Source organism: Charadrius vociferus, unplaced genomic scaffold (assembly GCF_000708025.1).
Source record: "Charadrius vociferus isolate BGI_N301 unplaced genomic scaffold, ASM70802v2 scaffold450, whole genome shotgun sequence".
Classification (NCBI taxonomy): Eukaryota; Metazoa; Chordata; class Aves; order Charadriiformes; family Charadriidae; genus Charadrius; species Charadrius vociferus.
In genome coordinates this window covers 3,863,007-3,888,010 of record NW_009646931.1, presented here as the reverse complement: position 1 = coordinate 3,888,010, position 25,004 = coordinate 3,863,007, and the positions used below count along the sequence as shown (strand labels likewise).

The following is a 25,004-nucleotide window of genomic DNA, read 5'->3' as shown; positions in this document are numbered from 1 at the left end:
AGACATTGGATTTTGTCCTAGCAGTGAGTAAAATGGAAACAGTATGCCCATTCCTTCTCTAGAGTGAGAATATACTAACTCTTTCGGGAAAGTAAATGGGCATACCTAAGAAATTGTCATAGATCAAATACAAGTCTGAATCTGACAGTGATCTAAAGTGAAGAGTAATATTTAAATTTAAAAAATATATATCTTTCTCTCTTACAGGAATAATGTGCAGCATGTTTTCTGGGTGGAACTGGGTGGCCCATGCCTTTTATCTCCTCTTGAATATTTGTACTCTTGAAGGTAAGACTTGCAGTCTCAAACAGAAGAGACTTGCAGAACTTCTTTAATCGGATGCTTGAAGCACATACTTGCTTTTTGCCTAGATACTTGTGGGTTGGGGGCAGAAAGCAAGGTGTATCATGATGAAGACACCTAGTCTGTAGTCTTAATACTATGGTAAAATACACATTAAGTTGATACTTCTGCTTCTATTCATTGCTCATCTGTGTACGGAGATAGCAAAGAGTGACTTTGGTCAGTGGAAGGTTGTTTTGGTTCCACTGACATCACTGGAGATGGTTAATGTAGCAAAATGATGTTTAATGTCACATATACCATATGGTACCTAAATGAAAGCATGTCTTGGTCAGACTAAACACTGTTGAAGCAATAAGCTACCAGTGAACTGTGTTAGTAGGCTCTATGATCAAGTTAGAGCTGTGGGCCACTGCTATTGTGTAGCAAATGGTCATCCTCAGGATGTTTAGTATGGCTATTGATTCAAGACAGTATTTCAGTCATCTATTTTGTCTTTAAAACTTGACACTTTTTATGTGCCTCTGTAGCAGTAATCACGATTTTATTGTCTGGAAGTTCCTTTGCAAAGAGTGCTATCAAATGTGCAGAGTTCACTATAATTCCCAAATATGCTTGTAGTATACACACTGAAGCTTTAACTGTTTGCATGCAATTCTTGTAAAACTAGTCCACCACAACAAAGGTGCAGTTATCCCAATTTTTTGTTGTTAACTTTGTCAACAGAAGATACCTTTTCAACTGCAAGAGTAACCTCAAATGTGTTACCTTCCACCTTCAAAACATACTAAACATTCAATACTTGACTCTCTTTTCCTTCTAAAAGCTCCTGTTTATTAACAGAGCTTTTCTGGCTTGGTAAAACACTTTTGCAAAGCGTGGGGAACACTACACTGGTTTTGCCCCTTAAATCTACTTGGTGATCCACTAATGCACTTCAGTTTTGTAACTGTCAAGTAACTAATTCATTTCTTGCTTAGACATATGTAGTCTTTTTAACATTACACTAGTGTTGTATCAGCAATATTGATTATAGAACGCTCTGTAGTTTTTAATAAAGATGCAATTCTTTTTCTTTTTAGTTTCAGGTGGACTTGTACAGTCATGTGGTCACATCATCCCAGAGTCTCCTGTATTGGCCCTTGGTTCCAATTTCACAGCATTATGTATTTTGAATGAGAGTTGTCTTGACTTCGGCAATATCTACGCTAATCAAATTATCTGGAAGATTAAAAATAAAGTGGTACCTAAAGAACAGTATCGTGAAATAAACAGAACAGTTTCCAGTGTCACATTTAATGACACTTCTTCACTAGCTACTCCTCTGACATGCAACATTTTAGCAGATGGACAGATTGAGCAGAACATTTATGGAATTGCAGTCACAATAGGCTGTAAGTACCATTTTTCTTGCTTCTTATTCTGGTCTTAAGAAGATTGCTTCTGAGAAACAGGGAAGAGAATGTAAACAATAGAAAGTGTGCACATTTTGAGACACTTATTTCCATTCCCTCAATTCCTGGATAATTGTATAAAAATATTGTCAAATTACATGCCATCAAAGCTGGTAAATATGCATACAATAAAGTTTTCTAAAAAAAAAAATATTGAAAATACTCTGGAGTATTTCCATGTTGAAATAGGAAGAAAACAGAAACACAAAAAATCTTGAAGCAAGAAGATTTAAATTATGTAAAGCTGTGAATTTAACTGAAATGGGTCCTGGGAAACAAACTCACTTTTACTTCTCGCTTCTGTTTCAGTGTTCAAGGAAATTCAATAAGCTCATGTGTCCTGCTTTCATAATAACACTATGAAATTAATATTTTCTTCATTAATGGACTGAGAAATATTTAGTCCATCTGTATCACTAAAGCTAACCTGAACTGCCTTAAGGATGGAACATACTGCTTGGATTACTCTACCTGTATATATAAGAAAATATTTTCAACTAATTATAAACTTTCCTTGTTCAAGCATGATAGTATTTGCATAGTTCTGAGCAAGTGCTCTTTGAGACAAGACTGATGTCTTGAGAAAGTAACATGAATAACTTAATACAGTACTTCTTAATTAGTGGAACATTTATAAGTGTTCCAAGTGGCCTTAGTAGTGGAGTATGAATGGCTGATGAATTATGTTGTCTCCTAGCGTTGGCAAAAGGCATTACAGTTGTTGCATAGTCTGTGTACAAAAGGCTGGCTTGAGTTTGCAATTTAAACTAATGTGGTTTTAGTATGAGTTACAAAATGCTTTCACATAAAAAACAAATGTCTTCTATTTCAACTTCCGAGGAGTAAATGTCTTAACAGAAAAGATGTGACAGGCAAAATAGATGGAAAGGTGAGGACAGATACAATATCCTAAGATGGGAAACTGAATGACAGTACAGATAACATCTGATACTTGTAACTCACATATGAATCTTAAGATGCATTTATATTTAAAGCTACTGTATTTTCATGCTTTCAATTAAAGAAGAATTCTGTAAACAATGAAAATAATAGGCTTGAAGAATACAACTATTCAGGAAAAAAACTATGAGGTTCATAAGGGAGTTCTGTTGAAAATAGCATTCTGCTTGAAAGGAAATAAGATTCTTTAAGTACATTATACTCTTGTAAATAGTGATATTCTAAAAGCTAGAAAAAACCTGTGTGCTACAATTTGAACTTAAAAGGGAAAAAGAAATAGTTCAGCCACACTCTGAAAAAGTTTCTTACACACTACTGAAGTTCATTGATGAAGATACCTTATCTTTCTCATAGGCGTCTGCAGCTAAAGCATCCTTCTTCCATAGCTCAGTTGGGGGAGAACAGACCTATCACAATTGCTTTAGAGCTCAGGTTATTGGCAAAATCAGCATATGCAAATCCAGCTGTAGTGTTCATTAGCATTTTTTTCTGTGTGAATTAAAATAGATTTAAATGAGTGGTGGTTGATACCTGGTTTTCTGCCTGAAAGAATGAGAAATCTGCTGTTCTTTACTGTCAGGTGATTGTTTCTTATACAGCTTACTGTTTCTCAGAGCAGCTGGTTAAGCTTCTTGCCTTCCAGCAATGGAAGACATCTAGCACTTTTTGCCCCCTTTGTTAGAAATAAATCTGACTAAATACTTAGTTTGCTGAAATTGCTCTGATGGTACACTTAGCATGATTTTTACTAGATTGAAATGTGTATATAGATTAATTATTGCTAACTTTCTGTACAGTGCCCCCAGAGAAGCCCAAGAACTTAAGTTGCATTGTGCATCAGGTATCAAAACTCACTTATCCTATGACTTGTACCTGGAACCCTGGAAGGCCTACATTCCTGGACACTCACTTTAGGTTGAAATACAGATGGTAAGTAGCACTGTGTAGAATATCTGAATAACTTTGAAGAATATTTGTAGGCTAAACCAAACTTCCTTGCAATTCCTTGATACTTTGGAAGAGTTCTTAACTTATATCCAGTTTTCTGAAGCATTGCTGTCTATTTGGGGGGAAAGGGAAGAGTTAAAGAAGTTTACATTTAAAAGAATTCTAAGTCAGACTTAGAATTTTGCTGCTGCACTTGTTTTGAGGTAACAGCTGTCTCCATATTTTTTCCATTCATATGATCACACACTATTAGTGTGGCTTGAGTACAATACACCTAATCATTAGCTGGCTAGACCCAAATTATGTGTATTAGGTTTTTCCATGATGAATGTTCTATCCCATTGTAAACAAGTAGAAGATGTCTTTGTTTATTGCAGGAGAGTCACACTAAATGACCTTTAAAGGTGTCTCCAACCCAAATCATTCTGTGATTCTAAGTAGAGAAACCAACATATAGTGACTGGATTTTGTAGAGGTATTATCTACTTTGTACTTCCCAAGAACTCAGAATGTTGTTTGTCCACAATTAATCCTAACATGAAAGCTTCAGCAAAAGTATTTCTCCTGTGAAAGCAAGTTAACTTCAGTATTTTTCAAACTCTTCAAATGGTCTCTTGTAGTTTAAAATGGAGTGGGCAGAATTGTTGTTCTGCTCTGGAGACAGGAATGACTGCCTGCAGCTTTCCATTTACCCCATTCTGCTCAAGTGTTTTGGTACCAAAGGTAGTAGAATGTGTGGATAGGTGGAAAAACTTAATGCTTTGCAACTCTCCTGATGCCCCTAGAACTATCTGCTGTTAGTGTAGTGGAAGATTGTGAACAGATGATGTGTTGCAGCTGTACCACTGTATTCTTGAAGGGTATTCAGGTAATACTGACTACATCTTTTAATGCATGAATACACCTCTAGTTACTAGCCATATTGCTTTTGATTAAATGTATCCATACCTGATCTTTAAGCTGTCAGGCTTTTTTATACAACTTCATAGTTACTATACTGTGGCTTGTGCTTTTGAAGTTATGTGACTTGAAGTCAAGAGTTTTTATTCTCATTTCTATTCTAATGCAATCATGCATTTGTGGCTGAACAAGCTGTTCTAATCTCTTCACCTTTTCACCCCTCTGCTTGCAAAGATAATGGCAGAGGGGAGACATATGAGCTAAACTGATTGATCACTCTGATCTACTTAAGAAGATTCTCTAAAGGAAACCAAACTTACTGCCTTATACCTTGTTTTTCCTTCTCTTTCGTTTAGGCCACATGAGAACTTTCCTGACTGTATACCAAAAGATGTAAACAATTCTTGTACAATTCCTGATGTTCAGTTCTTTGTTAACCTGGAGGTCTGGGTAGAAGCAGCAAATGCTCTTGGGAAGGCTGAATCTGATCCTCTTGTTCTTGATCCCGTTGAGATTGGTAACTATATGCCTCTTAATAAAGCTTTAGTAGTACATAACTGCTGCTTCTGTCCATATTGCTGAATTGGTATGTTAATGTTTCTTCACTATAGAAATTAATACTGCCAAAATATTGTTGACTAGAACTTGAACTGCGCTGAACAAAAGTAAGGGAGGTGAGAGATTTGATCACAATTCAGATAGCAAGTTCTTGTTGAGTAGTCCACTTTAGAAACTAGTGTGAAATAGCAACCATTTGAGCTTGTGAAAGGCTTTCATGGTAGTGTTACAGCATAGTGTACCAATTGCTAGAGGCATGATAAAATACAGCTGTAGAGTTGACTGTAACTCCTTCTCTTCTAGTTAAACCTCTGCCTCCACGCAACTTATCAGTCAACTCAGGAATACTGCCTACTGTTCTGAAGCTTTCCTGGGAGAATCGGATTTCAGGAGCTGTAATGAAGCTAAAATTCAATATTCGCTATAGGACCATTGGTGACACAAACTGGATGCAGGTAATATTACTGATGTCCCCTGTAATTCTTCTGCTGTAACCCACCCATTTGTCAAACTGCAGAAGTTGTTCCCTCACTGCTGCAGTTCAGAGGATTCACTTTATTATCCTTAGGCCTTATGTGGCCTCCCAAGGTAATTTATCTGGCCTGTTTGGGGAGGCTGTGGTCTAGGGATTTTTGACACAATTTAGAGTACAGTGACCTTGTATTTTCTTTGCGGACTTCTCTGCTGTCCTCCCCATCATGTTGCAGTATGTTTATTTTGAAATTTTATTCTGTATGTACAACACCTGGAACACTTGTAAAACTTTCATCTTCCCAGGAACATGAAAAACTACTGAGCCAAATGCCATTTAAGGCATGGGCAAACACTGTACAGTGCTGGTATGCTTTTTTGAAGTTGCTGTACTTGTATTTGTGTCACAACAACTGGATGTAATGCTACAGGCTTGGGGAAGAGTGGCTGGAAAGCTGCCTGGAGGAAAAGGATCTGGGGGTGTTGGTTGACAGCCTGATGAATATGAGCCAGCAGTGTGCCCAGGTGGCCACAGAGGTCAATAGCATCCTGGCCTCTGTCAGAAATAGTGTGGCCAGCAGGACTAGGGGAGTAACTGTTCCCCTGTACTTAGCACTGGTGAGGCTACAGCTTGAATACTGTATTCAGTTTTGTGCCAAGAAAGACATCGAGGTGCTGGAATGTGTTCAGAGAATGGTGATGAAGCTGGTGAGGGGTCTGGAGCACGAGTCTTATGAGGAGCAGCTGAGGGAACTGGGGTTGTTTAGTCTGGAGAAAGGGAGTCTCAGGAGAGACCTTATTGCTCTCTACGACTACCTGAAAGGAGGTTGTAGCAAGATGGGGGTAGATCTGTTCTCCCAAGTAACAAGGCAGAGGACAAGAGGAAACGGCCTCAAGTTGCACCAGGGGAGGCTTAGATTGGATATTAGGAAAAATGTCTTCACTGAGAGGGTTGTCAAGCATAGGAACAGGCCGCTCAGGGAAGCGGTTGAGTCACCATCCCTGGAGGTATTTAAAAGATGTGTAGATGTGACACTTAGGGCCATGGTTTAGCAGTGGACTTGGCAGTGTTAGGTTTATGGTTGGACTACATGATCTTATGGGTCTTTTTCAATCTAAATGATTCTATGATTCTATACAGTATGGTTGTCCTGCATACATTCCTTAAGGCTGATGCAGTCAAGGAACTGGAGAAGAGTAAGGAATATGCCCTACCTGTAGTGCACTATAATGCGTTCACGTCATCAGCACTTCCGGGTTTTTTCTTGTGCATCACTCTGTGGACATTTTCAACAACCTCTCCGTTTTGCCTTTCTCTAAGCCTCCTCTCAGAGCAGTAGTATTCCAGAAACACTCTTCCCATCTTCTGTTTCAGTACAGATGCCCAAAAGTATTCTGAATTTCTTGACTTGTTGGAAGAAAGACTGCTTCTGAGTTAACAAAATACTGTGTTTGAAGCAGGTAGCGCAACGCAGCTGCTTGTCACTAATGTAGTGTATTTCTTTGGAGGAACTGTTTCTGCTTTAGATGCAGAGATTAATTATTAAGGTCAGCTGTATTGATATTTTAAAGAGCACTGTCTTGCACAGCTTATTCTGCAACTCCAGGATCTGGTGATACATTGTCTTATTAGTCCTTTTAACTTGTCTTGCCCTTTTAACATGAGCACAAGACTATTGAAATAGTAACTTTGAAAACAGCTGAGCTTGCTTAGCTGTGGTAAAATTTGACTACTTGGACAATTCTTTGCACTCAGGATTAACCTCTTTAGTGTCCTGCAGATGTGTTTAATCTGCAGCCACCCAGCCTCTTGCAGGGTGGCTCACAATAAAAATTCCTTAATTGCAACTGGAACAACGTAAGGGGGTCAGTGTGTGTGTGCCTACATTTATCTATTATCTGCATCATACATCTGTTTCTGTGCATATGCAGTAAGAATATTTTCTGGCATTCGGCTGCTAATCTAAGATAAAGGAAAGGTCTTGTGAAAATAAACTCATTTCTTAGCAAAGGTATAAAGTACTCTAAAGCAAACTATTTCCAATGTCAGTTAAGAAACACTGTTCTATTTCAGTGGAAGCAATCATCCTGGATTCTCTAGTTTTATAGGAGGCTTCTAGCACAGGTATCTTGCAGTCAATCAAGTAGATAACCTGGCAAAATTCTGAAATGTGAGGTGGGATATTACAGATCCGCAAGTAGAGGAATTATATGGGAAGGAAGGAGAGGTAGACATAAACTAATTAAAAATGAAAACAGAATATGAAGCCTTGTCCTGAGATAGCTGCTTACCTATTCTAGTGTATGTATTGTATTATACCTGGTAAATACACACAAATATGACTGCTCCCTTACCAAACCATAGTTGAGAATTGAAGCTTTTGGAAATAAGAGGGGAGAAAAAACTGTTGTTTGTATTGTGTGTGTATGTGGTGGGGAGCCCTCTTGGATGGGTGGGAGCTGTAGTAGCACAGAACTCAGCTTTACAATTTTTCATCAGTGCCTCTAAAATCATTCATCCATTTACAGGTTCCACCTGAAGATACAGCTTCACCAAGAACTTCATTCAGTGTTCAAGGGCTCAGACCCTACACAGAGTATGTCTTTTCAATTCGTTGCATGAAGGAAGATGGAGTGGGCTACTGGAGTGACTGGAGTGAAGAGAAAACTGGGATCACCACTGAAGATAGTAAGTAATATGTGGAAGTAGGTCATTGACTTTCAAAATGAGTGAGTGCTCAGCAATTTGGCAATAGCCAGCTGAAATTTTGTATACTTGCTTGAACTGTTTGATCATATGTGCAACAAGGCTCTCCTGAGTTCCTTGGAATACTGGCCAGCTTGACCCAGGCATTCCAAGGAGCATGAGAATAGCTTCCCATAAAGCTAGTCCAGAGGTGCTCCCTGAAAACAGCTAAAACAGGAGGTAGGGAAGAAAATCTTTCTTCACAGAAAGTTATATTCTCAAAGTTTTTAGAAGAGATGTAGGCTTTTTTTTGTTTTTTGTTCTTAAGGTTATCCTTTGTAATAGGATCTGTTCTGCCTTTGTGAAAGTTCTTTTCGGTTGACAGACTGCCTTAGTTTATGAACAGCTTGGCTGTTAGATAAATTCATAGGTGAACAAGCATCAATAAGTATGAAACAAAAGATTTTAGTCATATTAGGGTACTGTGGAGAGTTGATGCTGGCTAGATGTCAGGTGCCCACCAAGGCTGCTCTATAACTCCTCCTCCTCAGCTGGACAGGGGAGAGAGAATATAATGAAAGGCTCGTGGGTCAAGATAAGGACAGGGAGATTGCTCAGCAGTTACCATCACAGGCAAAACAGACTTGATTTGAGGAAATTAGTTTAATTTGTTGCCAATTAGTAGTTAGAGTAGGGTAATGAGACATAAAAACAAAATCTTAAAATACCTTCACCTCACTCCACCTTTCTTCCCAGACTCAATTTCACTCCTCTACCTCCTCCCCCGGAGTGGCACAGGGGGAGACAGGGAATGGGGCCTGTGGTCAGTTCATCACATGTCTCTGCTGCTCCTTCCTTCCCCTCCTGCCGCATGGCATGCCTCCCATGGGAGACAGTTCTCTACAAACTTCTCCAGTGTGAGTCCTTCCCACAGGCTGCAGTTCTTCACAAACTGCTCCAGCACAGTTTCTCCCGCACAGAGCAACAAGTCCTGCCAGGAGCCTGCTCCAGCGTGGGTTCCCTGTGGGGTTACAGCATCCTTCAGGGCATCCGCCTGCTCTGATGTGGGGTCCTCCATGGGCTGCAGGTAGATACCTGCTCCACCCTTAACCTCCCTGGGCTGCAGGGGGACAGCCTCCCTCACCATGGTCTTCACTATGGGCTGCAGGACAATCTCTACTCCAGTGCCTGGAGCATCTCCTCCCCTCTCCTTCTTCACTGACCTTGGTTTCTACATAGTTGTTTCTCTTACTCCTGTCTTGTGGTTGCTGGTGCACAGATTCGGTTTTTTCCTTCTTAACTATGTTAAGAGGTGCAACCACCATTGCTGATGGGCTCATCCTTGGCCAGCAGCAGGTCTGTCTTGAAGCTGGCTGGCATGGGCTCTGTCAGACACAAGGGAAGCTTCTAGCAGCTTCTCGCAGAAGTCACCCCTGTAGCCACTCTGCTACCAAAACCTTGCTGTGCAAACCCAATACAGATACATAGACTTAATCACAAACTTAGTAAAGTAATGATATGAAATAACATGCACATGGGAAATGTAGCCTTTTCTTTCCACAGCAAAGTGTTTAAATAAAATACTCTGGTTTACTCAACTTTTCCCAGGGTATTCTGAATCTGCAATGCTTTCTTGCTTGTCAGAGTCACAGCTACCTCTGCACTCTTGTACCCACTTGTTTACAACAGTCTACACACAGCAATCAAGAGTCTTGCTGCTCATCACTGATATCGTTGTTACTGTGGGAGATGTAAGAAAGAGAATGCCATCTATAAACTGCTGACTTGAAGCAAGATTGAGTCTGTGTAGGAAATGGGAAATGGTTTTATTTTGGCTATATTTAAACACAAAAATCACTATTTCCTTACAGTTCCCTTTCTTGATGACATAGTCATTGCAGTTGTTATCTTGTAGATCTGGACTTGTAATATATCCTGTCCCTTTGCAGGTACAGGAATTAAATTGTTGCGATCATGATTTAATGATTAAAACTTCTTACCAGCCTCAGCTCTTTGGGATCAGTATTTGTTTAGTCTTGCACAAAGACTTTGCAAGCAGGATGTATATAATTTCAAACTATAAACCAATTACTACTTAAGATATACGAAACACAGCAAAAAGCTAGTTTAAGCTTCAAGTTCACAGCCCTGGGGAAAAAAAAAAAAACTTTTTAAGAGCCTCAGTCAAGTGTCAGCCTTCACTGCTTTGTGGAACAAACCCTCAGCATTGCAAAGTTACTGCCGTGCACCAATCTGTTCGCATTACAACCAGCTCGTCAGCTTGGCTGGCCTTTCAACTCCTTGTGATGCTCCAGTCAGCTGTTATGATGTCTACCTCCATTGAGCTGTACGTTCTGCAGTCTGCTGCATCGCCCTCAGTCTCACTCATATTCCTTCAGGACAGCAGCACTGAGACTTTTATGTCACTCTGTCTTCTGAGATCTGTGTCCACTGCATTCCACAGCATGTTTTCTAACTTCATTGACGGTTTCCAGTTGCTCACGAACACATGCATTGTTTGAAATATACTGTGGCATTAAGTAACTGCAACTCACTGTGTTATGAATTTACTATGATTTGCAGCTGATGGAAGTCATTGCTGTATTTCCCCACTAGAGAGGCTCTCCTGCAAGTTTGTTCTTAAGTATAGAGCTGTGCCTTGTGCCACTGAATTGTGCCAAAACCATTAGTTGAATATGTCTAGATTTTTGTTACTGATTTTTTTTTTATTTTGTTTGGCTGTTTTGTTTTGCAGCATTTCATGACTTAGCAATTGTTGCAGCAGCTGTAAACTTTGACAAAATAAAGTTGCACAATAACAATTGAGCAGTAATTATCAGAACACTGGTATTAAAATCACACCCCTGCATTTGTTACAGTATGAAAAAAATCCTGTTCTCAAATAGTGGATTCTTACATTTTCCGTTAACAGAACAAAAATACATGCAGTGCATATACAAACACAACGTAGACCTATGTGTTTAGCCTTTCAATTTGCTCTCCAAATAAAAACCCCTGGCTTTGTATAACTTACATTTCTGTGGTCTATTTTCCTTTTGTCATTCATCTAAATGGCTGACTTTAGGCTGGACTGGAACTAACTTAATGTCTTTAATACAAGCTTGAGAGGTGCTGTCTGGTATCGTCTTGAATATGTTCTGACACCTGTATTGGTGTCAGAATACCCTACATTAGTATCAAATTTCTTGCTAAAGGTAAAATGAACTAATTCCAGTGTGCAGTAAGCTTTTGAGAAATACTTGTGCCATTAGTTGTGATACAGTGCAAATGTAAATACAGTCTGCTTTCTGCTGGTAGAATGGCATTTTAACAAATTGTTGTAGCTACCCTTCCTAATGATAACAGGGTAGTCATGCTTTTTCTGCATTGCTTGCTAATTGGTTAGCATTTTTTGCTATTGTAGCAATAAGTTGACAGTAAAATAACTTACTGTTCTGTGTTTGCTTACCAGAAGTGGGGTCACATCTTGCAAATGCCTAGACAGACTTGCAAATTTATAGGATGGTGGGATAACTTTAGTTGGAAAGGAGCTTATGAGGTCTATAGTTCCCGATCCTTTTTCTACCAAGAGTTAGGCTCAGACAAAGGACTTCATGTTGCAATTTTGGCAAAACCTGTACTGAAATTTTATTCATCAATTTTTGCTGTACAGTTGCCTATTGCAAAGATTAAATGAAACAAGCAGACACTGGACCCTTAAGTTATTTATACCATTAGTAATACCCTCAATGAAAATATAAAACTGACTTTTAGATGTTGTGCTTTTTCTAAGACTGTTAAGCCCATATCTCAGAAGATACCATACCTGTTTGCCTTCTGCATTCAAAAGACTTGTGTCTGTCTCAGTAGCAAGCTACTAAGATAAAGGTGTATTTACCATTGCCATAGTCAGGAAGGTATAATTCTGTAGTTCTGTAGGGTTTTATACAAGTGTTATGTTTCCAGATGCTAAGTACTGTAACTATCAAGTGAAGTTTCAGTGGAATCCTTAAATGTAAAGTCACAAATGCACAGTCACAATGCTGAAAAGTAATGCAAGCATTCTGGCAATCTTGAAATCTTTTGGCAATTGTTTTACTACCTAATCCTTACCAGGAAACCTCTTTCGTACCACCAAATAGTGACGGAGCCAAGAGTCTTTGTATCCAGCAGACCAGGTTTGCTGCATAGCTGGGTATTTTACAGTAATATCCACTGTGATTTCTGGGGATTCTAGAATTAATAAGTCACCCTCAAAGGGATTTGATTTTAAAAGCCTGTTTGGTTTCCTCCTGAATCATCAGTAGCAGCAGTATTTGGGAATCACTTGCTGATTCCTGACTTTAAAGAGAATTAAAGTATGTGGGGATTTTATGTCTTCTTTTTCCAGGAACTTGGTTATTATCAATTAGAAACTTTTCTCTTCCAATTCTAGGGTTGTGAGGAGTAAAACTACTGTAGCTTGAGCTCGTTTCAATTTCATTTCTACTTTGATAGCCTGCAAGATCGGCTTTGTTTCTGGCCTATACTGTTCCTACCCCATATAGAGCCAATGAATGGACCTTCTGGTTGTATGCTGGATACCACTAGTAAATCTGTTCTTCCCTCTGACTACTGCGAATACTTTGTGATATCTGTTTAGCTTCTAAGTCAGCCTGATTGATTATTTTTTTTTATTTTTTTTTAACGTGCTTTAGCCTTTCCTGCTTGCACTCTTCCTGCTCTCCTTTCTGTAATATCCTATCTGTTCTTTACTGCCTTCCAAGGCACCCTCTTCTTAAGCAGTCTGTTCAGTGCATCGTTTCAGTGCATGTCTTTAAACACAGTTAAAGAAATCCAGGTTTCATTGTCAAAATGTAGCTTTGTGCTTGGAGCTGAACTGCACTGGATGAGAAATCCTTATTTATCCTGAGTTGCCAGTAATGAGTTCTGATTGAATTCACATGTCATCTTATATTGGAGAAATAAGAAAGAGAATGTGGTGTATACCCTACTTGCTTACACAAAATGGAATTTATATGTACGTAACGGCATTGCTTCAGCTCAATGCAAAATTTACTTTATCTGGGGGAGATACTGTAAACTGTTCTTTTAATATTCTAGTCCCTTCTTTTCAACTCCTAATGACAGTATGGTTTTGTTTTCTGTGGTTACTATCTTAACCTAAGCAATGAGGATTTCAGGACTTCCTGCCTATTTAGGCTGTGTTGCTGTTCTGCTCTGGTGACTGGCTTTGCAAAAATACTGCTTTTAGTGATTAAGTGCCCATGTCTTATTTTAGCCTCAGAAAAAAAGTGTTATGGTACGAAATGAACATGAGGCAGGTCATGTTGCATTCATGATCTATATTAGGCAAGATGTACAATTACTTCTGTTTCATGTAACTGAAAAATGAGATTAAGATTGTTTGCCCCAATTCCTGGTTCTCCTTCCTTTCTGATGTAAAGCATAAGAGACAGATGTACACTGTAGACTCGATACTGGCTTTTGGAGGTAAAAGAGCCAAAAACTTGTAATGATTAACTTAAAAAAAATGCAATAAAAGAGCTCCCAGAGAAAATACAGTCCAGCAAGATTATAAATGCAAATCCATTTTAAGATAATCTTTCTTTTAGGGCTAAGGCCTTCACAAAGGATTGGCTGCTTTTTGTTGCTTTGTGCACTGTAATAGATTGATTCGTTCTACTTTGAAATGAAATTTGTAGTGAATATACTACTTGTATTTTTTACAGTACTGATGCCAGAAAGTGTTGTAGTATTGTACAAAAGTCCTGCAGTTCTGTTACAGTGTTTAGCATAAAGGATATAAGAAACTTGAGGAATTTCTGCAGGAGAAATTTGTCTCCTTGATAACTTTTCTGCGCTTTTCTTTTTTAGGTGGTTTGAGAGGTAGGGAGGGTGCTGCAGCTATAGACCATAGCAAGGTTTGCTGTATACAGACATGTGGGGCTGTGCCTCTGGACACAGGCTGTGCAGTGTAGGTTTGATCATGTCTCAGTCAGCACTGTCATCGTCAGCCCATTGTTGCAGATGCTCAGCATGGTGACTGTCAGTTACTTTGATACTGTGCATTCAGAGCAGAACTGGTGTTCTGCTCATCCCTTCAGGAAATGTTTCTATGCAGCTGTTCCTCTTAATATACCAAGCATTATTTTCTTTTGTGAACTAAGGAAACGCTTTTTGTATACGCTTTTATTAAAAAAGGGGGGGGGGGGGGTAAGCGTCTAGTGATAGTTGAAGGATGAATTCAAACACATTAAATAGAAATATTTCTTCTATTAAGCATTGTTTCTTTCATCAGAACCATCTAAAGGACCACCCATATGGAGGATCATCGATGCATCTCACTCACCAGCTTCCTGGACTGTGCATCTGATGTGGAAGGTAAAGCAATATGACAAACTGCTGCAGCAATTGAGCATTCTTTTGAAAACATGAGGTTTTAAGTGGTAAAATTTACCTCAACAAATTTGAGTAGATAGCTGGGGTAGTACAGGTTTTATTGATACAAGAAGCAACTTTAATATTCTTACTATAATACCCAGTTTTGAAAAACTAAAAGTACAGATGTAAAGGCCATCAGTTAAGTGACACACATCTGTGATGCATAGTATGCAGATCCACTTTCATATTCCTGACTTGCTGTCCTTAAGCAGTGTGTGGAATTAGAAACTTTCACTTCAACAAAGTAAACCTTCATGTTATGCCTTCTGCAGTATCCTAAAACTTTTGTAACACTATGTGGACAGGGATACTCCAGTTGCAAAATCCATTAAGCCTAGAGACATTCCAGAGGCCAAACTTATGAAATACAGCACTGCACGTTTGCGTGCAGTAGGCTACTACTACCTTTTCTCTACTGATTGGTGACTTGTATGAAGTTACATGTTTATTGATATGGCATAATTTTCTAATGTAACTTTCATGCCACATGCCACTTCTGACATTATTTAGCTTAGAATTGGAAAACTGGTTGTACTTTACAGTTTCAACAATTTCCTTTAAGTTATCTAAAAACTAATAATGTTACACAGAAACGTGTTATTAGGTAACACAGAAACAAGTATTTTTCCATGCATAGTGAAAGAAAACTACTCAGGCTGTTTTGCATTTGGGTTCAACACACCTTAAGATGTGAGATTCTTTTTATGTCATTATGTTGTTAAGTCACATAAAACGCAGGTTTTATCAAAGCATGTTTAGAGCCTTTACAGAATAGGTTTTATTAAGCTACTAGGTAGGACTATGAGCCAAGAAAAAGAGGATATAAACCAAAATAGTTCTGGAAGTTACTGCTTTACAGAAATGAATGCAGGTTATTTGTGCTTTCCTTAAATATGCAGCTATTTGATCTATGTGGCTTCTCTTGCTCTCAGATTTTTAAATTATGCATCAAAGACAATAAAGATTGTCATGTTTCTTCAGTATCAGTTTAATCAAAGATGTGTTTCTAACAGGCATTGGAGCCATTTGAAGCCAATGGAGTAATCTTGCAGTATGAAGTTACTGTCAGAGCTAAATCATCTCTCTCCAGTCCACCAGAGAAATACAATGTTAATACCACCAACCTTACATTAAAGCTGCCAAATGGAACTTATGAAGTGACTGTGATTGCCCGTAATAGAGTTGGGGCATCGCCTCCATCAGTTTTACTTATCCCAGCAAGTAATTCAAAAGGTTAGTGTCTTAGTAATGTCTTTTTCAAATGCATCTACATGGCTTTTGTTACAAGAAATCTTTGGTGTTGTAAAATGATACCTTTTATGTGAACACATAATTCAAGTATTACTGAATGCATCTACAGTCTTATGCCTTATAATTATGCTACCTTTTATATACTAGGGAACATGTGGGTTTATGTACTCACAGGTTCATTTGAAGCTACGTGTGCTATTTTGCTATTCTTCTTGGTCCTTGGAGCTACTGTGCACTATATTCCCTGTTGTTTCTTTTCTTAGCATAGCAGGCAGTTTTGGTTTATTTTGTTTTTAAATCAAAGTGTTGGGGATGGAAGCATTCTTTACTTCATGTATATACCACCTTGCCATTGTTGTTCTTCTTTCTGTTTTCTGAGCTCCTCCAAGCCCCTTTCTTCTCTTGTCCCAGTCTCGCTTTCGCACATTTTCAGTATTTTGCCTGGTTGCTTTGTCGTCTGCTTCCACTGTTTCCCTGCTGTTCATGTTCCTTTTCATTACATTCCTTTCATTGTGTGGTAGCAGTAACTGCAGGCTGGTTGCTCCTTACTTCCAGCCTCTGTTTAGACAATCCAAACAACTACCAGGACAGGAAGCAAAAAATAAGTATATGGACAGATGCTGCTTTTAGTGTAAACACAAAGGGAGAGCCACAGGTTCTGAAACTATTACATGAACAAATTAGGGGTGTGTTTCAAACAGAGTAGCATTGCAGCCAGAAGTACTTAGTAAGGTACATGAGTGGGAGGATTAGAATGGGAATTTAGAAGTACCTCATGGTTTGATTTCTCTCTGAAATAGACCCTTCCTTTTGGAAAAAAAAAATCTCTTTACTGTTCAATAAGGCAACTTACTGCGTTTGAGAACAGAGAAGCTGAGTTTGTTCTCCAGTTTTTAAATAGCCTAATACTGCTTATTTTGGATCTCTGATACAAGGATTCAGATGTAAGCTTCCAAATTTCAGAAAATGGCCTTTACATTAGGTTCTGTCAAATTGTCACCATTACAATAACCCAAAAGTTATCCACATTTAACACAATATCTATTATTGCAAATATCTAATGGACGAACTGTCGATATTTATTACTCTTCTGTTTTATTCCATCACAGCTCCTGTGAAGAATGTTAAAACAGTACCTAAAGACGGCAAGTTGTGGGTAGGGTGGACTGCTCCTGACAGTTATGTTCTTAAGTATGTCATCGAATGGTGTCTGGTGTCTAACAGCTCAGACTGCATCATAGAATGGCAGAACGAACCAGGAAACATTCAAGGAACATACTTAAAAGGTATTTAGCTCATAAGCCTGCAAATACTTTGTAGAACACTAAAAACCTAGTAAGTATTCTCACAGTGAGGAACACCCTCATGCTGACGGGAATTTTATGGTAGGACCAGAATCTGGGATAATGCTGATGGCTTCTGTTAGTTTATCATGACTGCAGAAGTGTCTGTATATTTTTGTCAAATACAAAACTGTATCTGATCTTGCATTTTAAAATGTATATTATGTAACAGTGAGGGTTTTATCTGCATTTTGTTTTCAGTCTTCTCATTCTTGGAAACCATTAAAATAGTGCAAAGGCTGAGTTACTTCAAAATCAAATCCTCTGATCCCTCTTTCAGTTCAAACAATGAAACTTGAGTGTTACAGTTCTTTTCAGATTATGATCTGTAGCTCAAATCAATATTTTGGGGGTTCAGTGCTGCACACAGATAAAGGCTTTTTACTTAAAATGAATTAGAAAAAAACAGACTTCTGTGAAGTCTGTTTATTAAATTTAATATTTGAATGAGAACCATTATATTGTTCCTTCAGTTAATATTTTGGAGCAGTATATCAATGAACTCTAGCAAAAAAAAAAATAATACTCAGCTGCATTAGATACAAGTGCATCTAATAAAACGGCCAAAATCCACAACATTGTATCTGAAGTAAATGAGAAGAATGGCGAGGAATTTGTCTGTCTATGAAACAACACATTTTAAATTCCTTTTATTAGGTGATATAAAACCGTTCAAGTGTTACTTGATAACTGTGTACCCTCTATATGCTGATGGTCAGGGAAGTGGACAGTCTGTGAAGGCTTATCTTCAACAGGATCGTAAGTACAAAATGGTCATCTTGGAGAACATAAACTGACTTTCTTGACTAAAAATAATGAGACCTTTGCTTTAATCTGGACTACGTAACGAAAAGTGGTCCTACACTTGAGGGTCATCTGACGTAACTGATCTTGTCCCTTCTATTAATACCCATGCTGCTTTTTTACTTGCATGAGTTTGTCATTTTATTGGTATAGTAAAATTTGTATGCTGATTTATTTTATTTTAAATTTCAAGTATAAAGCCAACACTAAATAACTTCAGTTGAAGATTTCCTGTGATCTGCTGATTACCGTTTTTCTTAAACTTTTTGCTGGAATTTTTTCTTTTAAAATGTCTTTGGAGTTGCTTTGTTGTCTGAAAATAACACTTTGCAAATGAGTTTGTCCTGCTATACCATTGAAGTTTTTACACAGTAGAAATTCTGTTCCCATCAATACACTGCTTTTGTGGATGCAAGGGTGGCAAACAGAAAGTAATCTTTCTATCTCCCATTACAGGTCCTTCAAAAGGACCAACCATTCAGACAAAAAAAGTAGGAAAAGCTGAAGCTGTTTTGACATGGAACCATCTCACAGTGGATGAACAAAACGGATTTATCAGAAGTTACACCATATTTTACAAAACTATTGATGGAAATGAAACAGGTAACAGAAAGCAGAGAAGTGCTTTGTGGCACTGAAGTATTCAATCTGTCTCCTTCCTAATACACGTTCCTGAAAAACAAGATACAGAGTAGATTATGCCTGACAGTCTGTTCTGGTGACATAAACCTGGTGTCTGAGGCATAGCTATCCTCTATACCAAACAGCAAAGTACCTAATAAAGAATTTGGAGCATTCAGTCTGTGTATAACAGGATACTGGGTTTAGTTTCTGAAAGCTGACTTGCAGCTGTTGTGCTCCCTTCTTTCTATCAAAATACAGGTTGAGGTCACAAAAAAGGGATTTCTAATCCCCCTGGAGCTCTAGATTAATATATTACTGATGTAAAACATCTTGTTTGAAGTGCATCCTAGTTCCCAGTAGTATGTATCACCTCCAGGCATAAGGCAGGGAGCTAGCACTACTCAAAAGGTTTTGTTTAGATAAATGGGAAGGGCCAATTACTTATGCCTACCCTACTTTGTGTTATTTCTAGTTAACCATGTTTTTTTCTAGTAACTAGCTGTTTCTAGTTAGCCATGTATTCTGCTTATTAGAGATCTATAAGCCTCAACTTTACTACTAGTTTAGTTTGTAGCTACATTGTGGGGGTTAAACAAAAAAACCACACATGAAACTAGCATATAAAACATCATAGAGAAAGAGACTAAATTCAAACACTTGAACAGAAACAAATTAATTTTGGCATTTCTTGTAAAAGTTTGTAGTTGTTGTGTGTCTGTTTTATTTTCCATATAGCCATGCATTCTACTACAAGTATTTTGTGCATCTGAAGACATGATGTCCTAATGCTGCTGTGTTTGTGGAACTCTAATAAACTGTACGGGAAACTAGTATAAATTTTTTCTTCTCTTTAGCTGTGACAGTGGATCCTTCCAAGACAGAGTATACCCTTTCTTCTCTAACCAGTGACACACTGTATACTGTGCGGATGATGGCATACACAGATGAAGGAGGCAGGAGTGGTCCTGATTTTACATTTACTACACAAAAATTTGGTAAGGAAGAGTGGCACAATTAGTAGAAGTAGGAAATAATGTTGCAACAGTATAACAAGGCTCTGTGCAAGATCTGATGGAAGGGGAAGATGATTTTATTTAAAAGAAAAAAAGTTTCAGTTGCAGTCACAGTCACAAGGTATGTGTGATATCTAGGTAGCCTATTTAGGACTCAGTCCCAAAGTGGTAGTTTAGTCAGGATTTATTCTGATTGTGCAGAGGACAAGCTGTCCTCTGAAGGTCTGCTGGATTGTTCTTTTCTGTTGGCAAACATGCTGGTTTTGGATGTATTTTGTGTATACTTCAGGTTATAGTATTCTTTTTGCCCCAACTTGGTGTGAGTCATTAGGATTTACTCGGTGCCTTTGTCTTCTCTTCTAGTATCTGATGGCTTCTACCCTGGTCTTAAAAGAGTCCAGAGTCTGTTTTAATCTGAAGTCAGGTTGGCCTTTATTATACTGTTACAGGTGTCCTGAGGAGCTGCTGTGCTGGGATCTTGATCTACTCATCTAGGTGCCAGTCAGCACATGCCATTCTTGCAACCCTTCCTCAGGTTCTTCATTCTCATTCATATCACTATTAAAGTTTGCTCAAGTTCTCTACAGAGACTTATTTTGAAGAGTTAAATTTATTGTACGTTCAGCTTTAGAGAGTGCTTCCTATTTGTAATGGTAAGAGCAGCAACATTAACTGAACTTAGTTGTGGAAATGACTTCTTTAGATTAAGCAGGTGATTTGGTTTTTTTCTGTGTAGTGTTGATCTTCCCTAAGCATTCTGTAAGGTTTATTCAAGAATGTGTATAACATCGGAAAGAATGCGTAAAAGTAATGCAACATTAAGTGTTTGCAGGGAGAGGATATTTTCATGTACAGAATAAAGTGGTGGATAACTAGTGACTTGACTTACATTACATATTTGACCATGGTGTTGTTACGGCAGCCAATAGGCCACTGAAATGCCTGGACCACAGATGAATTCATATAGATGTTGCTGTCATATCTGCCCAAACTGTAAAATTATTTACTCCATCAGTATTACAGCTTCTAGAGCAACCTGTGTTTTTTGTTGGTGCAAGGCTTTAGATTGCTGGGACAGAGCTTTTCATGTTTTCAGCAACAGGCTCTTTTCTTATGTTGAAGAGGTTCTTCTGAAGGTGAAGCTTGACTGAGCACTGAGGGTGTATTCAGTTTCAGATTCTCCCTGTCCCTTTGGGAATGTACGCTGCTGCTGAGTTCCTTAAATGCCAAAGTGGGCTATAACTGCTGCTTTTCACTTTCTTCAGGGAAAGGAGAAATTGAAGCCATAGTTGTACCTGTGTGTCTAGCATTCCTGTTGATTGTGCTTCTTGGAGTTTTGTTTTGCTTCAACAAACGTGACTTGTAAGTATAAATGAAGTCTTTCCCTTATACTTCTGACATTTCTGGATGTAACAGAGATGGCAGTCATTCAATACAAACAAGTAAATATTCTGCAGTTAGAACAGAAGAAGGTGGTAAAACACACATACATTGATTGGTGATAAACACTTTCGTGTTTTCCTGGAGAAATCAGGGCCTCTTCTGGTACTAATTTCTTACTGTTAACAATTAGCACACAAACTAAATGTTCCATGATTCAATTGTGCAAGGAAATTCCTGCTTTTCTTGCTAGAGTTGGTCAGGATTAGCTTTGTTGGGTTTTGATCAGCATATAGTGTCTGTGTTTTCTTAGTCGTTGTATGAGAGTAGGATGATGGTGCCTAGTTTGTGACGCACAGATCTGTTTGCTGGTTGTATTTGTGCTACTTAATTACAGTGTTACCAAACATGAAGATTCACAGTCAATTCACATGTTATTTATCTACCTTGCATAACCTCAGTCAAATTCTGTAGCTGTTTACTATCTACTGGAAAATATCCTGCCTCCTCCTGCTCCAGAGCTCTTGTCTGTGGCTTTAGCAGGGAGCATATTGCTGAAGTGTTTTCCATTGCAAGAAGTAGCACTTCTCCCATGTCCCCAGTCAGCTATCTTTCTAATTAAAGACAGTATTTTGTGCCCTTCTGACCTCCATGCTGTTCCTAAAATCTGTTCTTAATGGTTGTCCGTTGAAAAGCCCATCTTGCAATGTTCTTCAAAGTTCTCCTACAGAGGTTCTGTTGTTGGAGTCTGTTTATAAAGAGCAGGATAGATGCATCAGGTTCAAGTTTGGTTTGGTTGGGGATGATTTAACTACAGAAACTTCGGTTGTTAAGTAACAGTTATTACATTTGTAAACTTATGATTTCAGAGTTACAAAAGACCAAACAAGTCTGTCTTCAAATATTTTCACTTTATTTTAGCTGTGAAATTGGCGTAGACTTTGATGGCTGTGATACTCGTAGTTATCTTATAGACGCAACGGTGTATTTTTATACTGACATGCATCATGGCCTTTACCTACATAGTTGCTCTGACTCTAGAATGCTGTAAATGTGAAAATCCCTCCCTAACTGTTACCATTTGTTGTTGTTGCCTTATGTTGGATAGCTACATCTAATGTATGGAGGAGTTATAAGTGCAGTGCTGTATTTTGCTAAGTAGTATAGCTTCCTACGAAGATGTAGAAAAGTGCAGGAAGCATTCCTATTTGGAAATAAATACTCTTGCAAAATTGCTATACTCTTGCAAAATTGCTATGTAAGGGAGTGGTGTCCTGGATTATACAGTACTGGCTATCAACATAGGAATTTGGGGAGTGCATCTTGTAATTTTATTCTGTTTTTCATTTTTTTACAGAATTAAAAAGCATATCTGGCCAATTGTCCCTGATCCATCCAAGAGTAACATTGCTCAGTGGTCTCCTCAAGTTCCAGCTAAGGTAATACTCATCTTTGTGTCCTGTATCTTCCTAGTCCACAAGGTTTCAAATAAACTAACCAGTGGGAGCCTTCTGTCTTCTAGCACATATGGATTTCAAGGACAAAAAAAGTAGATGTTAAATTTCATGACATTGTGATATGCTATGGTTAGAAGAATTATTACATCGCTAGATTCAGCATTGGAAATACATGGCCCTTAGCACAAGTTCACAGCATAGAGCAGGCTTTAACATTGTGAATTATATTCAGTTTATTAGTTAGAAGGGTTAAGTCCTAATTATTTTACTCATTCACAGGAGATCAGGATTAAGTAAACAGAATTCACGATTCCCATTCTGAAAACCTTGAAGTTTAGCCAGTTAAGTCATGAATGAGAGATAAAGCTCTAAGAGTTACTCGTGGATGAGGAGATGGCAGCAAAATTTATGCCCCATATGGGGTGAATGAGATAGCAAATTCTGTTCAATAAACAGTGGCAAACTTCTATGAAGAAGTGCTGTGAAGTTGAACATGTTATTGGGAGTAGTGTATGTATGGCCTCTATATAGAATGTTCCTGTGCTGCACAGCAAATGGTTCTATGTTTATGGCTCTTAAGAATAATTAAAATTAGAGCAAAGCTTGCACATCCACTATGGTTTTAGCTTTCTTTCCAATACAAAGCCTTTATTATGCAGTTATTCTGTGTCCTTCATTTTGTAACAGATACTTTCGAGATACTGCCAAACTTAGTAAGAAGAAAACTTACATGAAGAAACTTAAAACAATTACAGAATAAAAATTCAGATATTTAGTGGGGGGTTTGATTTTTAACCTTCCTCTTAGGCAACATCCATCTCTTTCTTTCAGCATAACTTTAGTTCCAAAGACCAGATATACCCAGAAGGCAGCTTTACAGATGTAAGCGTCGTAGAAATAGAAGCTGAGGACAAGAAGTCTTTTTCAGAACAAGATCTAAAACCCTTTGACCTGCTTAAAAAGGAAAAAAGTACTTCAGAAGGGCACAGCAGTGGTATTGGAGGATCTTCGTGCATGTCTTCTCCTAGGCAAAGTGTGTCTGACAGCGACGAAGGTGAAACTACACAAAACACTTCAAGCACTGTACAGTATTCAACTGTAGTACTTAATGGCTACAGAGACCAAACACCTGTACAAGTCTTTTCAAGATCTGAGTCGACTCAGCCACTGCTAGATTCAGAAGAGAGGTCAGAGGATCATGCTGGAGGAGGTGACAGTACAACACAGAGACAGCAGTATTTCAAACAAAATGGTGGTCAGGATGAAACCAACACAGACAGGCCGTGCTTTGAAAGAACAAAGCAAATTACTTCTGCTAATGAGGGGGATCTTGTGGGATTTGCGCAACTGCAGATCTCAGGTCAGAGTTCACAGCTGTTGAGCCTTGGGCTGGAAAAAAATACCCAGGAAGATGCTCTGCCAGATGTTTTACAGACAAGTATTGAAGGACAAACTATGAGACCTGAAACAGTGGAAGGAAATCCACCATCAGCTGATGAAATGCCAAAAAGTTACCTCCCACAGACTGTGAGACAGGGGGGCTATATGCCTCAGTGAGAGAAGAGACTGGCTCTGTTTAGGCCTTCATTAGTGCCTGCTCACACTTTCCCCTGTGTTTCTGATAAATTAAGCTAGGTATTTTTATCTGAATGCAGACAGAAATACTGAAATTAAGTGAAGAGCAATTTGACAAAGTACAACAAGGACTGTGTTTTTGTGGAAAATTTGCAGTCCAGACCTACTGGAGACTTACTTTTATGCACTACACAAAATGTCTAGATAGCTGAACAAGCCTTTGTGCTACCCTGTTTTTTTGTGAATTGTCATATCAGATTTACACGATTGAAAATGGCAAGTTTCAATTAATCACATCAGCCAATAGACCTCCCAGAAGAAATACTTCGATTTGTGACAGTGAACAAGCCTAAAAAGCCAGCTTTAGTTGCTTGGAGCATCTTCGTGCAAGAGTAAGACTGAAGTTTAGTATTCTAACATGGAAGAATACTTGTCATATATTTTTCAGTAGCTTGATCGACTTTCTGAATTTTGGCTTGGCCCAGTATCTCAGTTTCCAGCTTACCAGACATGCAAATCATGTTCATCCCCATTTAAAAATTAGGAAAATTAAATAGAACTTGCTATGGTGTGCAAATAAGAAAACACCATGATTGCTTGATTCAAAATACTACTATATTACTTGATATTCTGCCTATATTTAGATATGCGTGCACATGAACTATTTAATCTGGCCTAAAAATGTGCCTTGCAATTTGATGCACAGCAATTCAGTCTCATGTTCAAAAGTTTAAAAATCCAGATGAAAACACAGATGAACAGTTATTTAAAGGTTTTTTGCCCAGATCACTGTCTGATTATACCATACCTCTCTGGTCATATAAATTGCCTTT

General features: G+C 38.3%; 1 protein-coding gene across 1 annotated transcript; it reads left to right on the top strand.

The window, feature by feature from the left end:
- Positions 1-210: 210 nt before the first annotated feature.
- Positions 211-24,551, top strand: IL6ST (interleukin 6 signal transducer). The gene is made up of 15 exons (XM_009894692.1): positions 211-288; positions 1,386-1,697; positions 3,515-3,647; positions 4,922-5,082; positions 5,427-5,578; positions 8,124-8,283; positions 14,582-14,664; positions 15,738-15,957; positions 17,085-17,261; positions 17,976-18,077; positions 18,579-18,725; positions 19,601-19,741; positions 21,025-21,121; positions 22,497-22,578; positions 23,428-24,551. The coding sequence occupies exons 1-15, from the start codon at positions 213-215 to the stop codon at positions 24,151-24,153; spliced, it is 2,769 nt and encodes a 922-aa protein (XP_009892994.1). The 5' UTR covers positions 211-212; the 3' UTR covers positions 24,154-24,551.
- Positions 24,552-25,004: the final 453 nt, after the last annotated feature.

Bases quoted from the DNA above. Each gene is read 5' to 3' on its own strand.
- IL6ST (XM_009894692.1), top strand. From the start codon at position 213: ATGTGCAGCATGTTTTCTGGGTGGAACTGGGTGGCCCATGCCTTTTAT. The intron at 289-1,385 runs GTAAGACTTGCA...TTTTCTTTTTAG, and splicing joins GAATATTTGTACTCTTGAAG to TTTCAGGTGGACTTGTACAG. The intron at 18,078-18,578 runs GTAAGTACAAAA...CTCCCATTACAG, and splicing joins GGCTTATCTTCAACAGGATC to GTCCTTCAAAAGGACCAACC.